Source organism: Antrostomus carolinensis, unplaced genomic scaffold (assembly GCF_000700745.2).
Source record: "Antrostomus carolinensis isolate BGI_N321 unplaced genomic scaffold, ASM70074v2 scaffold15340, whole genome shotgun sequence".
Taxonomy (NCBI): domain Eukaryota; kingdom Metazoa; phylum Chordata; class Aves; order Caprimulgiformes; family Caprimulgidae; genus Antrostomus; species Antrostomus carolinensis.
Genome location: NW_010287843.1, coordinates 1 through 18151, shown reverse-complemented (window position 1 = coordinate 18151; position 18151 = coordinate 1). Strand labels below are relative to the sequence as shown.

The 18151-nt window shown below is 38.2% G+C and overlaps 1 protein-coding gene across 1 annotated transcript in view; it reads right to left on the bottom strand.

Annotated features, from left to right (window-relative positions):
- LOC104522234 (WD repeat and FYVE domain-containing protein 3-like) overlaps nucleotides 1-17954 on the bottom strand; it is a gene marked incomplete at its 5' end in the record, with an annotated part of 35131 nt that extends 17177 nt beyond the window's left edge. Inside the window, 18 exons of the mRNA XM_010164471.2 lie at nucleotides 235-388; nucleotides 1319-1425; nucleotides 2558-2675; nucleotides 3510-3629; nucleotides 3987-4041; nucleotides 4587-4667; nucleotides 5029-5114; nucleotides 5496-5616; nucleotides 5787-5935; nucleotides 6716-6879; nucleotides 7090-7258; nucleotides 9597-9650; nucleotides 10467-10694; nucleotides 11708-11785; nucleotides 13068-13225; nucleotides 15450-15632; nucleotides 16102-16211; nucleotides 17725-17954. Coding sequence (XP_010162773.1) covers nucleotides 235-388; nucleotides 1319-1425; nucleotides 2558-2675; nucleotides 3510-3629; nucleotides 3987-4041; nucleotides 4587-4667; nucleotides 5029-5114; nucleotides 5496-5616; nucleotides 5787-5935; nucleotides 6716-6879; nucleotides 7090-7258; nucleotides 9597-9650; nucleotides 10467-10694; nucleotides 11708-11785; nucleotides 13068-13225; nucleotides 15450-15632; nucleotides 16102-16211; nucleotides 17725-17954 — 2365 coding nt within the window. The remainder of the gene's footprint in view (nucleotides 1-234; nucleotides 389-1318; nucleotides 1426-2557; nucleotides 2676-3509; nucleotides 3630-3986; nucleotides 4042-4586; nucleotides 4668-5028; nucleotides 5115-5495; nucleotides 5617-5786; nucleotides 5936-6715; nucleotides 6880-7089; nucleotides 7259-9596; nucleotides 9651-10466; nucleotides 10695-11707; nucleotides 11786-13067; nucleotides 13226-15449; nucleotides 15633-16101; nucleotides 16212-17724) is intronic.
- Between the last annotated feature and the right edge of the window lie 197 nt (nucleotides 17955-18151).

The window sequence follows — 18151 nt, the reverse complement described above, 5'->3', positions numbered from 1 at the left end:
TCAGATTGAACAATGAGTTCAGAAACATTCAAACTTTCAAATATAAAACTGAATAAACATGTAGTGTCAGAAAATACCAGAAGTTGACCTGCTTATGCTTTCATGTCCAAACGTGCAAGTCATCTATAATTTTCTCAGGCAGTTAAACAGATCTTTTTCTGGCCATATTACAAGACACTTTTCTCACATTGGATTGTCCGGCCCTGCACTTGCACCCAAGCTCTTTCTGCCTACCTAGGTCAAAATTGTTGGAATTGAGCAGGAACTCAGGGAGGTAGAAGAACTCTGGGATGAGCTCCTTCACGTCTGCCATGTTGTGCTTTGATGCTGAATACCAAGCCTCGCGTACGCTGTGAAACATTCGGTCAGCCAGGTCAAAGTGCCCACCCTGTGAGAAGCATGACAGCATCAGAGTATCTCTCAGCACAGTAGATTTCGTCAAGAAGGCAAATCAGAACACCCTCAGCCTAACAAAGATACTATAGAAGGTAGCATGTTTCTTCCTCTAACACAATGGATTTCATAGAATCACAGAATGGTTTGGGTTGGAAGGGACTGTAAAGATCATCTAGTTCCAACCCCCCTGCCATGAGCAGGGACACCTTCCACTAGACCAGGTTGCTCAAAGCCTCATCAAACCTGGCCTTGAACACTTCCAGGGAGGGGACATCCTCAGCTTCTCTGGGCAACCTGTTCCAGTGTCTCACCAGCTGTATTACTTTTTGGTATACAATAAACATAAAACACAGATACAGATATACAGAATTTTAAGAAGGAAGTCATCTAGTCCTCTTTCAAAGTTTAATTTCTTCCAGAGAAAAACAACTCTTTTTGCCTGATGGCCTCTGTCTAGGAAAATATTTGACATGTAATGATACAAACCCCATTAGCTATCAAACTGGTAAACAATTCCAAGCTTTGCAAACATTTGATGACTCTTTGGATAGACACATTGGTTTAAAAAAACAAACTTTCATCACCTCCAGCACAGAACTGAACTGGCATATAATTCTTTCAACAACAGTCAAATAAAGCACAATGAGCAAAGTACTTTTCACAATAAAACTTGCTTTGGTTTTTGTCTGCTAATATTTTTTTCTGCATACATTTAGAAAAATGTTCAAACTACAAGAAAAAGATGTGGATTACATTATATATTTTACAAAGAAACATCAAAAACCTGCCAGGTAATAACAACTAGGCTAAAAATATCATTCTACCATATTTGATGCAAACAAAGCCAATTGATTGTATTTTTCACTTAGGTCTCAAATGTACAGCAGGAAAGAAACACAAAATAAGGTGATGTAATTTTTACCTGTAACCGTAAGAAAATCTGAGTAAAAGGCTCCATCCGAACAAGATAGGAAGCCACTATCATGGCCGATGAATAGTGGGTCCCATAGTGATAAGCTGGAGTTTCCCCTGAAGAAGATTAAAAAATCGTAAACATAGAACAAACAGAACAGTTGGGTGACAGGATCAGTACTAACTGAAAAAAAAAAATAGTGCTGTATTTTAATGACTCTATGACACTGTAATTTTCATTCTTGAGAATCTGAAAGCTTTATGTTTTGTCACAGCTACCACTTGAGTTTTGGCTGCAGTCCAGTAGCCCTAATTCAATGGGCTTCTGCAGAGCAATACTGAATGGCCAGTAATTTTTTGTTTTAACTAATTGAAATGTTGCCATGCAGCTATAGTGATTTCTGCTGAAGAAACATTTTATTTTTTTTACTTTTAGTCTTGTTGCTTACTGTGGAAAAGCTTGGGTAGAAATATGTCTCAGAATTGTTGGCTACAGATTTTGTACAGCTTTTAGTTTCCTAAATTCCTGGCAAAAAGTCTGCATAAATACACTTATAACATATTGACTCATTTCTAGAAATGAACGTGTCCGCCACCTGGTGTTGTTTGATACAGAACAACACTGCAGTAGTTAAACCGGCTTGTGTCTTCAATAAAAGCACACAAGAAGAAATGTATTATAATAGCTGCCTTGCCAAACACACAAGTTTTATTTTCAATATATAAGGAAGCTCAAAAATCAAGAATATGTAACTTAATTGCATCTCATTCAGAGGGTTTTTTTCAGCTAAGAAAATGCTGTTTCCTTAGTAAAAAAAAAAGAAAAAGCATTAAAGTAAGAAATTAAAAAGCTAGAGTACTGCTAATGAAGAAGTATTCCCCTTCCTTTGTACAACTTATTTTCTTGCAGCAGCGCTCAAACTGCATTAGTAGAGACAGTTGGTTGTATGCTTCATGTGCCTGCCCATTCTAGCCTTTAGACAATATTAAACTGTTCTGAATCTGCAACTGGTTTTGTCTTTATTTTTACATACAACCAAAAGCTGCGATTTGGATTGAAAACAAACAATGCAACAAGGAAACCAACACCCCTTTGCTCTAATTTAGGATTTGTTGGAGAGCTACTAAAACACACGTAGAGTTCTGCATATCCACATCTTGACCCTTAGCACAAAAATTAATTACTCCCTCCCATTATGTGACAGGCAGATGTCCCTCTGCTCTTCCTGCTCCATGTATCACTACTTACCATTGGGATCTTCCCAGTCTTTGTATCGCTTCTTGTACTGGGCTAACCTGTCTTCTGTTTGAGCACCCATGGGCTTGGCCAGGTTTCTGAATGTCTTAGGATTTGTAAGATCCAGTTCCTTTAAAAACGAAACAGACACCAATTTTATTTAAAAAAACCCCCAAAACAAAAAAACAACCCAAAACCACAAACCTCAAACGAACCCTTTCAACACTGCTGATTGCCATATTTAACACCACATACCTCCTAAGGTTGTAATCTTTGTTTCTGGACACACAGCAGGTGCAACATTGGATATGCTTAGAACAATCCTTCAGTCTGATTTAAAATAAAAAACACTGGCTCCTTTAAGTCACATCTGGGCCCTGGATAATTTTTGCCCTGCTACCCTCATCCTGTTCCCCAGTTCCTACTAATTCTGTTCTTGAATACTTGACATGTACCCTAACAATATTTTGTGTTATGGTCTAGCTGGTAGCAATGGCTGCCCATAAAAGCATTAATGGGATGTTTCATGATTTTCAAAAGCAAATTCTTCAGTGTGGGGCCAGATTTCACAGTAGCCCCTACCATAGTCTTCTGGACAAGCATGCTTTCCCTGTGGGCATAGCATCCTTCAGGATATTCCGTAGAAAGCTAACACAAAGAGTTACAGGAACCGCTGCAACATAGAGAGGCAATTGCCTTAGAATAAGCTGTGTATTCCAGCCCTCAGTTGTGCACAGTCCAATAAAATCGGTAAAATCAGCACAGGCAAGGACCTGCCCACATGGACAGCCAACAATCTCTAATATCATACCCACTGATAAGGGGAGGAACATTACAAAATAGATGAAATCAAACAACTGGTGATAAAAATAAGCCTCAGTTTTACTGAGGCAGCATGAGCCAGCTGTAAGATTTGCAGAACCTGCAACACATAAAAAGATTACTGACAAGATATTTTATTTACCTCTGAATCATAGTCTGCAAGGATCCAGGGAAAGACAGGGTACTGCATGAGATCATTATAGGATCTGCCCGCCAGAGTGTTTAAGTGCATCAGGTACTGGAAGTTACTGATTTCTCCTCTCTTAAGGAAGACAGATAACAGCACTGTAAAGCATTCACTTTATAACAATCAAATGTCTATGCTGCCAGACTGCCAAGTTGTTCAGCTCTCCCCAAACATACAAAACTTACTTCAATATTACAATGCTCACTCTACTTTTACTACAGTCCCTCCCCTTGCATTTTCAATGGTAGAACCACTTCCTATTTGATTACGATATCATTAAATGCTACAAACTAAAATGCTGAGATACTCTTTCTGTAATAGTACATTCCACCCGTTTGAGTAAGAGGATGCAACTTATGTGCACTGATTAACTACATATTACTACAAAATGTGGCATTTAATACAAAAACCCCCCAAAATTTTCATACTTACTTCCCATCTTTGAGTAACAGATTTTTCTCCCACTAAAGTGCTAAGCAAGCCAGACCTGATGGGAAGAAGGAAGTGCATTTTCTGACTTAGCATAAGATCTGGGTTACATCTTCACAAGACAATCCAAAGTTTTAAGATTACAACTTGTAAACTGTAACACTTAGAAAAATGGGGCTTTGTTCCTTTTTGCTTTAGCAGTGCCTTTTTTATTTCTAAACACAGACTGTTAAAATTATGCACATTGATTATGCAATTCAGTGCAAGTACAAATGTACCCAACAGTCTGCTGACAAGGAAAATATCTTAACAACTTGGACAAATCTAATGGCTTTGACATTCCAATTCCTTTCGGAACGTATCTGTATACTGACAATATTAATCCTGACAGCATATATTAATTAGTAAGAAGATATACCAATGCTGCCAATGACATCAGTACATTTAAAACAACTGGAGCACAACATCACTAGTTATTTATTTTGGTAATGTCAAATTTTAAATTGAGGTAGCAGTACTCTCTAGTGAATCCTGACCTTAACACAAACATCATTTATTTGAAACTGATAAGCTACAGAGCTCATGAGGAACAGAATCACCTACCCTTGCTCTACGCTGGTGTTTGGTCTTTGCCCAGACACTGACTCCGAACTGTCAGTTAGAGATGGCACCACAGCCAAAAACCTGCATCAGCAGTTAAAAGGAGATTAAGATTAGTGTTTCTGTCCTCGGTATGTCTTCTCCTCAGAAACAGAGTGCATTTAGTACAGCCACAGGCTTCATTTTGAGCAGCTATGTAACATCTTCAACAAAATTGGAATGACTCTTTTCTCACTGAACACATACCACAAGTTTTGCATGCAGGCATTAGCACTTCCTAGAGGACCCTTCATGCAGCACTAAGTTATGATCACGTTACCCACTGCCTAACACCCATCGCTCTTGCAATCTGCTCCTGGTTGTTAGGTTGCTGTAGGCTCAAATATGGCTCAACACAGATATTTGCAAATATTCAGATTAAATGTTCTTACTTATTTTACAATACCTCTGATAAACTTTGTTTCTAATCCCTTTTTGGAAAGCTAGAAGATAGTTCCGTCCATCTCCTGAGAAAACTTCAATTGCAATTGGCTGAAAACAAAGAGAACAAACCCATGTCAATGCTAACACATTCACTCATCACCTCGGAGGGTCAGGCACAGACCAATTTAGTCATACTGTATTGTATCTGACACAAAATTACGGTGAAGCAGACTCTGCTTAGTGCGGCCAGATGTTTTATTTTCACTATGCTAAAATTCATAATACACCCAATAAACTAAACCATGGTAAACATCGTTTCAAAAATGTTCAAACAAGGATGCCCGACTTAAGCACTTCAATTTCAACACAGTGAACAACTTCACTTTCCAAATACTGATCAGTTATGTATTTATTTTACTTTTAAAAAATGACAACACTGTCCAAAAATTCCAAGCTGGCTCCTCAATGCAAATACAGTGTCCAAGTTACCTGCAAAAGGTATCTCCTTTTATGTACTTCTTTGATATCTTCATATGCAAAAATGCTGCATGTTCTTTTGAGCTGACTTGGACCTTGTCGTGCTCCCCTAGGTATGATTGGCTCATGCATCCTGTAAATGACATACAAGAGAGAAGTGATTAAAAAGAGGAGAAATTAAAAGAATTATTCTCTTAATCCATATGAGAGCCCAGTTATAGAAACAGCTGATTTTCAAAATATACTGTACTACATCTTGTTCAGCTATTAACAATCGAGGAAATTCTCTACTAATCTACTCACTTTGGAGGCAGTGTCTCAATATCCCGTATTTCTCTGGTGGCTGTCATGGTAAATCCATCAATGACATAGAAGTGCTCTTTCCCAAAGAGAAGCAGTCCTTCGCTGGTGTCAAGGCCCTGAACCCGAGCACAGCGGTACATATGCTGAATCTGTAATGAAAAGCACACCCTGAGCAAAAGCAGGTTAATGAGCTCAGGCTCAGACCATTGCTTTGTCATAAAAAGCCCTAGACACTGTTTTATCAATTGTAGATACAGAAAAAATTCTGCTATTTTCCCCCTTAATCAGAGATACACCTATCACCTACGATTAGGAATTGGGAATGGAGTTAAATAAAGTCTCCTCAGTATAATACAGATTTATATATTTACCAATTTATCCACTTGCACTGTGCTTCTTGAGCATATTTTAGAACCTGTGGCCCACTTGACTATAATCACAAGTGTATTTACTGGTATACTTCAGACAGACAAAGTCTGAAATACCAAATGTGCAGCTTGGCCAGTCAACACTGTCCTTGTGGATAAAATACTGGTTACCAAGGGTTTTCATTCTAATGAAGGGAAGAATCAATTATAGACAGCCTGCCGAATTCAGTATTTATATTTTCAACATATATTTTCTGTCTGGACTCAATAAGCTGACAGGATAATAAACCAAGTATTGGACAGCTTTCATTTCAGAACAGGTTCTTTTTTTTTCCGTAGCAGGTAAAAGGAAAGAAAAAGAGTGTTTCCAGTACAGTATTTTCAGCTCAGGACCTCTTTGAACCAAAGAACACATTTGGTTTCAAGGAAGAAGCTGATGAAATATTGAGCAAATTCAACTGTAGATCAGGGAAGGTATTTAGGACATTTATTCAGGCTTGACACATGAAATGCAGAAATTCCAACACGGTGAGTGCTTAGTGTGTTTGAAGTACACAGCACCTTCTCTCCTTCTTCAAGAAGTCGAAGTAGAGTTGTATTGTCAGTCTTCTCCTCTTCATCAATCGAACTCCCCTCAACAATCTGATCCTGCGATTGGTCCTGGTTCTCATCATCTCCTCCATCAGGAGCAGAGCGAGATCGTTTCAAGGGAGGCTTCACCAGGCCTGGAAAAAAACATCAGAGATAGATAAATAAAAACTTGACACATAAAAATTCACTTTGCAAAACCTATTGAACTTTGAAATTACTGATCCAATGCTAAGACGAAAAAAAATGCATCCTACAGGATCCTTATACTTAATTCAAATGCATAAGAAAACATAAAGGCAGATAAATTCAAAGAAAACAGTTCAGGACAGAACAAATGATCTAACCTTTGACTCTTGCAATAGTGTCCTCCCCATGTTCTGGCTCCTGCTGAGTTGTTTCACCCACTGTATTCTCTTCTATAGCATCCTGAAAGACCGCAGGGTTTCCAGAAGCCAGGCGCATGTAGTACTCCTTACTGTCGTAACTTATAGCTCTTCGGTAACGAGCAGGTTTCTTAGAAATAATTGAAGAAATTGCTTGGTCAGTCAACTCCTCACCCACTTCAGAAAACGCATTTCAGGAATACTGTGTGCAGCCCAGTGCATGCCCATCAAGTGTTTTAGTGTGCTCATACACCAACACATACAGAAACAGAGACTCTACAGTAGATCTAATCTGTCAGCTAATTTGCAAGGGAGCTATTCAGCCACTCAAGTAAGAATGGGGTTGCAGAAATGCCTGCAGACAGACCTACAAGATAGGAAATACGAAGTGTGGCCACTGCGTTATGAACTGCCACAAAAGGCTGGGATACCGGTGCTTAAGACTTGATAGATCAGATGGGCGTTTTGTCATCTTTCCCAACTCCCTACAAAATATGCAGCTTATTCGTTATCCAGCTGACTTCTTTCCTAGGCAACAGCTTGAATAAAAAATTGCCTCAAGGAAACATACAGATATGTGGAGGTTGATAAGAGCTAAAAGCAGTCAGGGACCAGCTTCAAGGCTCAGAAATTCTTAAAAAACTCAGTCATTTCTTTTTTAGTAAGGATTCTGATGGTTTGTGGGCAGCAGACTGGCACAAGAGCATCATTTAACTAAAGTAATTTTTCAAGCACTGTTCATACCTCTGGGTGACAACAATGGATTATAATACATTTCATTGCGGTGGTGGTGTGGGGCTTTTGTTTGTTTGGTTGAAGGTTTTTTTGGCTGGGTTAGGGTGGTTTTTTTGTTTGTTTGTTTTCTCCTTTGTCTGCCCCATTCCCCGCCACAAGCTAATTCTTAAGTTCCTCACTTGATTATGGAGGTAACATTTGAAATAGAAGTGAGAACTGAATGAGGACAATAAATATGTCAGAATTATCACAGGAGATGCAGGTGAAGATTAAAAGAGGTATTAAAAGAGCCAGGAGCCTTTCCAAAATTAAAAAAACACTGATGCACATGGATGGAGGAAAACCCATTGATTTTATACTGCAGCTGAAAATTTTCTTCTCTAACTACTGTTTAATCCCACTCTCAAACTCTAGAAACATTTGTGAACATATTCAGGTCTCCATCACAATTTTTTTTTGTTTTGTAGCATTATTTCTCATTAATTTCATTTCATATTTCCCATTAATTAGGTTGTGATAATTACTAAATATTATTATTATAAATCCAGTTAAATGTTTTACATTATATGAATAATGTAGAATATCACTGTCATTTCAGTCAAGATTTTTGTCAAAAAATTATCTCAAGTCACTTGCAGTAATAACTGGAAATACATATATGACTTTATTTTTGGGGGTTTTTTTTTTGTTCATCTGTATGATGGTATAGTGGGAAACCAAGTGACCCATAAAATCAAACTAGCTCTATTACAAGTGGATGCTCAGGATGACTAAGAGATTATTTAAGGTCAATTTGGCTGCCCCCAAAATAAAAAAAAATTAAGGCACTGCGATCTAATTTGATCATTTATGTTCAACTAATTCTTCACTCCTTATCAGCACAGAAATGACACTTAAATAATGCTTAAACCTCTGTGGAAACAGCTTACGTATAGCCTAAGAACAGAAATCCTAACTAGCACTGCTAAGATGGAGAAAGGAAAACAGTAACAATTTATATTAAGACATTTTGTATAATAGAATTACTTACATTTATATGTATTAGTTTATTGTTGAATGTAATTCAAAGTGAGTGAACGCACACATTGTACTTAGTGATGGGCAAGACTGCAAATGTAATTGACAGAGGAGCAGCATAACACTGAAATGCTCGCAGAGCAGCTGCTTCCAAGTCTGTTATTTTCAAGGCAGGATTCATATTTTTTTTTAACAAACGTGTATATTTCATTAATAGTAAAAACGAGGAGAAGAGTCAGCTAAAACAAAATTAATCTGGGCTCTAACAAAAGTAGGCCTGTTACAGCCCATTATGGCCAAAAAGGAGAAAAACTGCCCAGCAGATGCTCTCTCAAAAAGAAACACTTACTTTCCCAGTAAGTGCTTCCAAGTGATCATGTTGCCCATTACTAAACATTTTCCACTGACCATTAGTTCAGATTCCAAAGCCACAACACTTCACACAGTGAGAACAGTGATAGCACAGCCCAACAGAGCCTGTTAGTGTACAGCAAAGAAGGTCAGATCTACAGAAAGTTTTATTAGGTGCAGTTTGAGGAGAGCACAGTAACATCTTCTAACATGATTACTGAAAAAACCTTTAGGCCTGGAAATATTTACTGAAAGAGCAAGTTGAAAGCCAAACGTAGAAGCATTGTTAAGATTGCCTAACATGCAGGAGGAAAAAAAGTTGTATTTATTTTACATTCTTTCAGTCAGTGTACTTGTTTCTTTACCTTTTGAGGAATGGTATCATCAGATGTCTCAGGAAGCCTACTTGAGACCTCAGACTGAAAACAGGGCATCAATTATATAAGCATCAGAGAAAGAACACTTTTGAGAAGAACATATGATGGCATGTTCTCCGCTTCGTGTGAATTAGACTGTCACTACAGCTATTGTGTGTCAGAATGCAAGCAGACAAGTATACCTAATGGTTTAAAAATGGTTGAATGCTATTTTTTGTTTGCTTTTTCCAAGTACTTTGACACTCATGCTTAATTTGAGGGAAAAAATCCTGCATGAGTACACGCATGCCTAAAAAGCCACAATAAAGACTGCTCCATTTCTTAAAAACGGTGATCCAAAATTAACAGGAACTAACTGCCAAGCTTTCAAAGGCATTTCTGTCACACAGCCCACGCTCATATCCACAGATGGATGAAAGTACATTTCACAAACACACCCAAACCAAGGTCCGTAGGCGGTTTCATTTTTTCTTTTCTTTTTTTTCAGATCACCATTTACGATGTTATCTAGCATAAGGTTGAGAACTCAGCCTGAAACCTCCCATATTTATGGTACTTCTCAGCCTCTAGAGGCTTGAGAAGATGCCTCTGCTGTTCACTGGCATGATCACTTAGCAACCGCATCTTAGGTTGCAATTGCTAGTCTTTGAGTTCACTTAGTTTTGAGCTGAGTGATTCAGTCCCTTCCCTAAATACACTATGAGGAACAACTGGATCTTACCAACCATTTAAGACATACAGACAGAATACCAGGTAATACCAACAGAGTAGAACATGTTTCTTAAGAAAAATTTCTAAAAAAATGTGGATTTCACAACAGGACATAAAATTATTCATCACAAAGTCTTCAATACTTACCAGCAAGTTTGTTTCTTGCTCAGCTTCAGGCATGTAGGGATATTGAATATAAAACATGTCATTTCGCACCATCTTCTTCCTCATTCTGCAGGGACCCTCAGTCATCTCCAACATCCACTTGTCAAGATGGGAGCCAATGGGGGGACCCCATAAACCTCGCTCTCGTAGTAACTCATACTCAATTTGAGACCACTCTTCTGTCACATATTTTAATGCATTCTGCTGACGCTGAATACAAAGACATATTTATAAGCATCAGAAGTGGTGCTTTTAAGCTCATCTCTGACATAAGTAGAGACATTTTCACTACATTACAGAAAAATGTGTAATAATTCCTAAGTCTAGTAGTATTTTCTAGTATGCATAATGAGATTTCCGGTGTTGGTTACCCTAAAAGTAGAGTTCATATTGTAATCTCCTCAAGAGAAAAGGAAAAAAAGGTAAGAGCTCTGCTTTTGGTTTGTATTGTTAATTGAATGCATTTTTAAAAGGCAAATATGAAAGAAAGCTAATACTAATCCATGGATTTTGAAAAAGGATTTTAAGAATGAAAACAAAAATTGTTTTGGAGGCCTTCCCTGCTTGTATTTACACTGGAGAGAGCAGTTAAATGAAGCAAAGTTGGTGATTGTTTTTTTTAACTAATTGCTTTCAGTGACTTGCTTCTCTCAGAAGCTGATTGCAGCTCAGTAACTCATTTGAACCAAAGGTCTCTGGGGATGCTTGGAAGAACAGGGTGCAATGATTTCATTCTGGAAGGCACATAGCAGTTACTTTCTATTGCTGCATGATTTGGGAAAGGTACCATAAAATTTTCTTGTGTTACTATAAAAGTAGTGTTTGTATACAATGCTTCTCCACATGTCCTCTTAAGTTTCTGAGCAATGTTTTAGAAAGTGCATATTCTAGCATATTTTCAATCTCTCTCTTTTTTTCCCTTTTTTTTTTTTTTTTTTTTTTTACACTTCTAAGGAAAGATTACTTAAGCTTCTTGGAAAAACAAAAAAAGTTAAGATTTAACTCATGTAATATTGCTACTAGAGTTTTCATCTACAATCAGATCAAAATGAGTTTATTTGATTGCATTTTAAAACCCCTTTAAAATAACAACTGTATCTAAACATTAAGGCATTTCACCAACGACCACCTAGTATTTTACAAGCCCCCTACTGAGAAATGTGATTGGTATGACCTAACAGGCCAAAATATCAGTGTCAGGTAATTAATCCTCTGAACCATACCTCCTGATATTCCTTATACTGCATATCAACCAGATCCCGAACGACTGCAATGTGAGTAAACATCCACTGGCAAATTTCCTAATACAAAGGTAAGAAGACAGAACAACATTTTATAAAAGCTGGTTTTGTTTAAATGAAAACGTATGAATATATCACTTTGCTAAACTTGCTTATAAAGGATAGCTTCTTAAAAAAAAAAATACTTAGATGATGAACTTCAAAGTACTGCATACAACAATATTTAAGGTTTGTTTCGTTTGGTGTTTCCTTTTTTTTTAAGAAAAAAGGCAGCAAATTCATGTATAGGAATATCCTTTAAAAGAAACTAGCAAACATTTGGAAAATATTCCAAACACATGACAAAACATTCCTAAACAGTCAAAGATCAGCGCTGACACATATTACTACTATTTCCTATTTCCTTTTAAGTAAGTTTGTTGGAAATCCTCAAGACACCCAACACTCCTCTGTGTTTCAATACATCTGTTTTCACTTACTGCTCCCTCTACTGACACAGCCAGCAACAGCTCCTGTCAGCTCAGTTTGTGAGATTCTTCCTTTTTATTTTAATGTATATGCCTGCTCACCAGGAAAAGGATTTAGAGCACTGAGAGTTCTTTATTTTATCAAAGCCACTAAATAATTTTCAGATCAGTAAGAGAACTGGCAATGTATTTTTTTTTTAAATGGGACACAAATAACTCCTGATTAAGTCAACAGGAATTCCCTGTGGCAGGAATACACCTACAAGGTACTGTCCTGATGAGAGCACCACTGCTGTGCTACTCTGATCTAACTTTTTATTTTTTTTTAAAGCAAGCAGGTTTGTAAAGCAAACGTCCAGTTCTACCATCACATATTGTTTTGCTTAACTCTCCTCTGTAGTACAATAAAAACAGTGCAAAGCAGCATTTGTTTATTCATGACACATACACATTTATATAAGGATTTTCCTAAACCCACAATCTTGGGGGCAGGATGGAAAAAAGGACAAGCATCTATGGCACAGCTACCATTTCCAAGTAGTATAGAAAACTAAATTTAAGAGCATTATTATTATTATTATTATTATGAGCATAACTTTATGAACAATAAAGCATATATGTAACCAGAAGCAGCTGAGCAGTCTCACCAACAACAGTGTTTAACTCCTGGCTTAATGTCACAGATACACAGATACACCGACTGGATTAGGACATGCAGAAGCAAGATGCCCAGTCTGGATACTTAAAAAGGGGAAAACCCAGCACCACATATCACTTCACACTCTGCAGGATTCCTTACATTGGAATATTTACCACAAACCCTGAACATACATTGCTAGATTTTAGATTGTGTGTTATTAATTGACAGAAATTACCTGTGTAGAAAGGTTGTGTTTATTGAGACCACTCTCCTTACGGTTTCTCCTGGAACCGGTTAGTTTAGAGAGGCCGAACCCACTGCTAACTCGTGAAAGCTTGGACTGTGTGGTTGGAACCAAAGCTTCCCCTCTACTAATGCATTTCTTTTCATGAGCTGAAAAACAAAGAGAAAGTGTTTGAAGCAGTTTTTAGGTGGCTTTTTTCCCTCCTCCACCCAGTTGGTTTTTTTTTTTTTTTTAAACAGAATAACCTTTGCTGCTGCTTTAAAAAGGTGGGTGTTATGGGGATTAGGGGATTTTATGTGTGTGTCTGTCTGTCTGTTTGGGGTTTTTAGTTGTTATTTGTTTTAAGAGTGTCCAGTAGTACTCACATTCATGACTTGTATGAGGAAATATTCCCTGGTGAAATCAAAGAATTGCTTGTTTTATGAAATGAACCATAAAAGATTTGGTACTCTGTTTATTGATTATCAAAACCATGGCGCATGACCTATGAATTCTGTCCTCATCTGAAGAGGTGAAAAATAGCTATGTATAAACAAAATAATTACCTAGCCTCTCTCTATCCCGCCAACTTTAATTTTGCTGATTTACATCCCTTAAAGAACAAGTGGACATTCCAAACAAGGGACACAGTGTCTGGAGAACTATTTTTTTCCTCAAAACAGTTTATATTATAAACAATAGATACCAGTGAAAAAAAATGCAGCTGAGCACTGCATCTCTACCAAAAAAGGAGCTACAACATGACCCCACTAACCAATCTGGCAGCAAAAGTACACTGTATTGAGTGGAGAAGCTAGGTGGGCCTGCTGCATCTTTTTGTGCACATACAGCCATCCCGGCTGATAGTCAAGACCACAAGACTGGTGTGCTTACTTTAAAGTCACAGCTTAATTCAACTCTCTTAAGAGTTTAACGTTCTCCTGATATTCAGCTAATGGATCACACTGTATATCAGTTGCCTTTGATTTAGAAAGTACATGCTCACGTCCCTCACTTCCTTTAATTCACTCTACCTCTGAGCTTTCTTTTTCTTCTTTTAAAACCACTCCTACTTTCTTATAGTAATAATTTCTCCAAAGATCCTTCACTCTACTCATAACACTACTGCAAATATACTGGCTACCAGTGAGATACTGGAAACTTGAGCAAACATCAGCCACAGACAAAGCACATTTAGAAATACAGAGACTGCAAAAACAAGTATTCTAAGCTCCCAAAAATGCTTTCTGTACATCCGGTTTAACCTCAGTTACTTTAGAGTCATGTAACCATCAAAGGAGTCATGTCTATGGAATTTTATTGTCTGCTATCTAAACACTTGTTAATTCAGTCCAGTAACAGTTGGCCTTCTTTATTGCATGAGCGCAGAGTTAACTTGTGCTTAACTTGTTGGCCACCAGGATTCCCAGGTCATTTTCCTGCAAAGCTGCTTCCTATGCTGAGCAGATCTCCCAGCGAAGGAGACGTTACAGTGTCACTGCCCCAGAGAAGGACTGCTCGGTCACACATTTCCAATCGTATCACCAGACCAGGAGTCTGCAGGCTGCACCCAGTCATGCTCAAGAGGGGTTCCCCTCCCTGCCTGGCACATCCAGGTCACAGGTCACCCCAATCCAACTCTTCATGGGCAGAAGAGTTGGACTCTTCTGCCAGTCTAAATGACTCCATCACTGTAATCCACAGAATGCTATTGGTACATGCTGACTCACACACACAGTACGTTGTTGAGACCACCAATGCTGTTGAACAAAGGCCCTGTGTGTGGTGGAATGTAAGTATATCCTATACATGGTACAGTTTCTGAATGAGATGGTAAATGGTGACAGTTCAGAGTACTGAACTGGAGCTCCTCTCCTATGAGGACAGGCTGAGAGAGTTGGGGCTGTTCAGCCTGGAGAAGAGAAGGCTCCAGGGAAACCTTATAGCTGCCTTCCAGTACCTGAAGGGACCTACAGGAAGGCTGAGGAGGGACTTTTTCAAGGGCAGGTAGTGATAGAGCAAGGGGTAATGGCTTCAAACTGGAAGAGGGTAGGTTTAGATTAGATATTAGAAAGAAATTCCTTACTGTGAGGGTGGTCAGACACTGGCACAGGTTGCCCAGAGAAGTTGTGGATGCCCCCTCCCTGGAAGTGTTTAAGGCCAGGCTGGATGAGGCTTTGAGCAACCTGGTCTAGTGGAAGGTGTCCCTGCTGATGGCAGGGGGGTTGGAACCAGATGATCTTTAAGGTCCCTTCCGACCCAAACCATTCTATGGTTCTATGATTCTACTTAGCACTACACAAAAGCTAAGGCCATATTAAAACATTCAGTGCATATGGTTGACTTCAGGGAAATTCTACCATTCTGGACAGAGAAATCCCCAGTTACACTTACCCAAATGATTTTGCCAGCACTTTAAACTTGCTTCCTCAATAAAAGGTCTTGCAACAGTTATATCCACTTGGCCACGGTCATTGACAGGTAGTGTCACTTTGAAAACTTCTTCTAAAACCTGTTTTTTACTATGGATCAGCTCTGTCCACACTCTGTTTATGGCTTTTAAAAGAAGCTGGCGACCTGCATAGGTACACAATCACAAACAGCAAGGTCTCTATGGTGCTTACAGAACTGGTATTTTTACAGTAGCAAACCGAGTAATTTCTGCGATTATACTCTAGTTTTTTGCCCTCTTGCACGATTTGTGAAATGCCTTTGGCCAGACTGTTTTTCCATTAATATGCTATCAGAAAGTATCTAATAGTTAATTTTGTCAATTTTTCCTCTGTGAATGTGAAACACCAGCTCTGATGAGTTGTGATTCTTCTCCCACATCCATCTATTAACAGAATGAGATTTAAAATAATCTTATAGGAGTACATGTCTATAAACACATATATAATTCCATACATACAATATGCCTTAATATTTTTACATGTAACTGTGTACATTAAGTACAAACCTGCATAAATATTAAATATATACATGCAAGGAAAAAAAAAATCATCACTGAATCCTTTCTTCCGCAGCTGCCTTCACTGCAGATTACCTTCGCTGACGTCTTGATTGTAGACTCCATCTGGTTCTATATCAGAGGGGATCATAATGTGCCAAGTTGTCATCCTGGCTTCTGCTTCCAATCCAAACCCATCAACATTGCTACAAATACACAATGAATTAACAACAATCAGAAAAAGAAAAAAAAATCCAAGCTAAAGCCTTTGATTCCTTGTGGCAGTATCACAAAGATTAATACATGTTACTACTGCAATGTATCTTCACTTCCATCCACTTCAGCCCTGATAATCTGTGGTCACAAGCTGAACGGAAAGTTTATGAAAAATGACACACCATGGACACTACAGGAAGATGGTAATATTTGAAGAAACACAAAACAGACAAGGTCAGAAATGGGAAACATCAGGATTTCTGCTGATTATGCTTCCCAAGTGTCTTTGGATAAAACACAAGTTGTACATCTTTTTGGAAAGAAAAAATGAAAATGCCAGGCAGGCATTTGCAGCAACGCAGAGAAGTGGGTGTCTACAGCATTTGTCATGGGCATCCGACTTAATGCCTGACTGGACTTATTCAATGCTACACATCCCAGTACTAAGATTTGGAATTTATATGAAATGATTCAATAGACAATAAATCTAGTGCCAAACCTCTTTGACTATTAATTACTTAGCACCAGTGTTTCTTTCTACCTTGAAAACATTTCAGATTTTCAAAGCATAACAACAAAATGGTTAGATAAGCACTTGTGTCAGTATTTTAAAATACCTCTGTAAAAGGAGGTAAGAATGTTCTCTGTACCTGGGCTCTTCAAACCTAATTTTCTTTTGTCCTGGTTTTCAGCTGGGACAGAGCTGGTTCTCTTCTTAGTAGCCAGAACAGCGCAGTGTTTTGGTTTCAGTATGGGATTTGTTATGAGGTCAATGATGATAACATACTAATGTTTTCAACTGCTGCTGGAAGTCGAAGGACTTTATGTTTTGCTAGTCTGCAGGTGCAAAGGTCTAAGGGGGCCATGGAATATTAAAATTAGTAATCCAAATTGGCATTTGGATATGCCAATGGGATATTCCATATCATATAACATCATGTGCAGCATATTAATGAGGGTCACTCTCTCTGGGGGCTCTCACTTGAGCTCTCACTCTTCCGGGATTGCAGTTGTGGTTTTAGGGATTGTCGCTGCTCCACAATTGTTATCTGAGAATGGGTCGGGCTTGGTTGGCAGGTGGTGAGCAATTGTACTGTGTATCACTCATTTGTATATTTAATTATTACTATTATCTTTGTTTTTTTATTGTTATTTTTACCATTATTATTGGCATTACTATTTTAAGTTTTATTTTATTTCAATTATTAAACTGTTCTTATTTCAATCTACGAGTCTCCTTACCCCTCCAACTCTCTCCCCTATTCCCTGGTGGGGGGAGAGTGAGCAAGTGGCTGGTCAGTGTTTGGCTGCTAGCCAAGTAAAACCACTGCATGTTTCAAAATGAATCACTTAAGCTTGCTTGCATTTCACTGGCTGGAAATTTATAAACAGTTATCCGTAATTCTCTGACTTGTTTGCAAAGTGAGTGTGATTGCTGAGAGAAAAGAGGTGATTTTAATACTTCACAACCCTGGTTCTGGAATGAACTTCTGAGATATTTACCTTCCCACATGCAGATTTATCAAGCAGTGAGCTAGGCAACTGATGAACTCTTGATCGTGATTTCCAGGTCCCAAAATTAAGTTTCTGTTCACAGTAAGGACCCTTAGGGAATCAAGGAGAGCCACTTGCTGAGGAACAGTTTTGTGCGCCCTTGAGAACTGATACAAGATGGTCCTGTTCAGGCAGTGATAAATAGCATCCAGTGATAGTCCCTGAGATCTTCTTTTTGACTGTTGTGAAATAAAAATACATTATCAGATAGTAGTAGAAAATAAATTTGCTAGCAGATAATCTTCCCCTGAATTGACCCAAGCTCATTTTTCAAAATCAGTATTTTACTAAATTGTCAATTCTATGAATTTCAAGGACTGAAATGACATTAATACACGATGATACACTTATAATTTTAATATCTAGAAAGACACTG